This window comes from Lucilia sericata, unplaced genomic scaffold (genome assembly GCF_015586225.1).
Source record: "Lucilia sericata isolate MDLA Ls3-8-SP2 unplaced genomic scaffold, ASM1558622v1 Contig000747F_arrow, whole genome shotgun sequence".
Taxonomy (NCBI): Eukaryota; Metazoa; Arthropoda; class Insecta; order Diptera; family Calliphoridae; genus Lucilia; species Lucilia sericata.
Window position 1 is genome coordinate 1 of NW_023994744.1, and position 2500 is coordinate 2500.

The 2500-nt window shown below is 25.4% G+C and overlaps 1 protein-coding gene across 1 annotated transcript in view; it reads right to left on the reverse strand.

Moving 5' to 3' along the window:
• Positions 1-1113: 1113 nt before the first annotated feature.
• The window catches only part of LOC119607779 (microtubule-associated protein Jupiter-like), a 56333-nt gene continuing 54946 nt past the window's right edge, over positions 1114-2500 (reverse strand). Inside the window, exons 3-4 of the mRNA XM_037961886.1 lie at positions 1561-1691; positions 1114-1163 (exon numbers count right to left, since the gene is read on the reverse strand). Of these exons, the coding sequence (XP_037817814.1) occupies positions 1114-1163; positions 1561-1691 (181 nt within the window). The remainder of the gene's footprint in view (positions 1164-1560; positions 1692-2500) is intronic.

The following is a 2500-nucleotide window of genomic DNA, read 5'->3' on the forward strand; positions in this document are numbered from 1 at the left end:
AAAAAGTCGAAAAGTCGGAAAAAGTCGAAAAAAGTCGAAAAGTCGAAAATAGTCGAAAATTTTAAAAAAGTGGAAAAGAGGTCAAAAACTCTAAAATAGTCGGAAAAACTCGAAAAAAGTAAAAATATAGTCGAAAAAGTCGAAATAAGTCGAAAAAAGTCGAAATAAGTCGAAAATAGTCAAAAAGTCGTAAAAAATCGTAAAGTCGAAAAGTCGGAAAAAGTCGAAAAGTCGAAAAAAGTCGAAAAGTCGAAAAAAGTCGAAAAGTCGAAAAAAGTCGCAAAAAGTCGAAAAGTCGAAAAAAGTCGGAAAAAGTCGAAAAGTCGAAAAAAGTCGAAAAGTCGGAAAAAGTCGAAGAGTCGACCATTTATAAAATACTAAAAGTCTAAAAGTCGACTTTTAAATAAATGAAAAAGGTCGAAAAGTCGAAAAATCGACTTTTAACTAAATGCAAAAAGTCTAAAAGTCGACTTTTCGTTTCAACTATAGAACCCTAGTGCAATGGTATTAAAATTATGAATTATTAGCGGGTAAAAATCGTTTAAATATGTATTGTACTCCTCTTCTGTAGAAATTCTAGCGACTAATTGTAAGCTTTTATATTTAACTACTGTTTAATTCATTATTGTTTTGAAAGTTATAATTGTTTTCAAAAATTTCTTTAGAAAAACACTTAGCCAGCTATGTAGTGTAAATTTGGTAAATTATTAACACTAATTGCAGGTTTTTAATAAAACACATTTAAGAACAATTATTATTATTATTTTATGAAAGTGAGGTTAGGCTTAGCAAAGGTGTAATATTTGGGAATTTAAACAACAAAATATTTTTAAAAATTGTTCAAGTGCTTGTTAAAAAAAAACATAAAGAAGTGTAGTATTTTTTGATCTTTTTCGGCTGGTATTGCAACGGTAGTTTAGGAAAGAGATTTAGTAATTGTATTTCACAAAATCCCCACAAAAGTGTAAAAAGTGCTTAAAAAAACCAAAAGTAGTATATTTAAGCAAACAGATTAATTTTGGTAGAAAAAAAAAATATTAGAAAAACAATAGAAAACAAGAAAAGGGTTTTGGTTAAAAAAGAAAAAATAAAAAAAATTAACATTTTTTATAGTTAACCATTAACAATACCAATGAAATAGAATCTGTGAGCTCCTTGTCGTACTGCAGAGATTTTTTTGGACAATATATTTGTTTTTATCAAAATCCATCAAAAAACAGAAGAAACAATTATATTAGTATTTTTTTTTATAAAAAAAGGAAAAAAGAAAGAAAAAGAAAAATAAATATATTTTTTTTAATACAATCTAGAACATAAAGCTAAATAAAGAAAGGATTTTCTCCAACAAAAAAAGCATAAAATGTATTTACACAAAGAATCTTTTGGAATCTTTTAAGGTATTTTTAATAAATTAGTTTTTTAAAAAAAGAAAGCCTGGTTGATTAATATATATTAAGCAATAGCTTTAAAAGATTTTAAGGATATTTTTTTTTATATATAAATAAAATTTAATTATATTTTTATAAAATTAAAATAAAAAAAAAAAAGAAATAAACTTACCGTTATTTTTAATGCTATCTTTTTCGCATGAGAAAATATTTGATTGCATGTGATTTTTAACCGAACGTGGTGTTTGTGGTAAATCACCACCGAAAATGTCACTAGTGCCACCACCTGGAGGTCTCAAAACCCTGTAATTATAAAAATATGAGAAATAAAATGTTAGAAGAAAATTACTTGTATGTTTATAGTAGCTTATTTTTTATTTCTTTGTTAAATTATATATTCTTTATAAGATACAAGTTTTTGCAAAAACAAAAAACTCATTAATTTTAAACCAAATCAAAAACCATGAAATTTATTTCTTTTCTTCTCTCTTGTAAAAAATATACAATTAGAAAAGCTAATTTACTTTAGTTTTATGTAAAAGTTTAGAACGAAATGTTTAAATTATCTTAATGCAACGCTGCACATAAAATTCTTGAAAAAAATTAATGTGTTCTTCTAGAACTTTAAATGATTATATTAAGAAATAGTTAATAATTCTTTACTTTAAAGTTTAGTGTGTAAAAAACCAGTTAAAATTATCAAATGAGAATTTGTTAGGAAACTGTTATAGTTAAACAAAATTTACCAGAATTTTTTAAACGTAATCAATAATGAAAAGTCCGAGCCTATCTATCATCATCTATCTATCTATCTATCTATCTATCTATCTATCTATCTATCTATCTATCTATCTATCATCTATCTATCTATCTATCATCATCTATCTGTCTATCATCTATCTATCTATCTATCTATCTATCTATCTATCTATCTATCTATCTATCATATCTATCTATCTATCTATCTACACAGAGGGAAAATGAAATATACACCTGGTACCAAATTGACACCAACCTGTTTATAATTTTTCAATACCATCCGTTGTCAAAGTATATACATAAGTACGTACGACAACACTATGTAATGTTGACAACATTGCAACAGTTCGTTG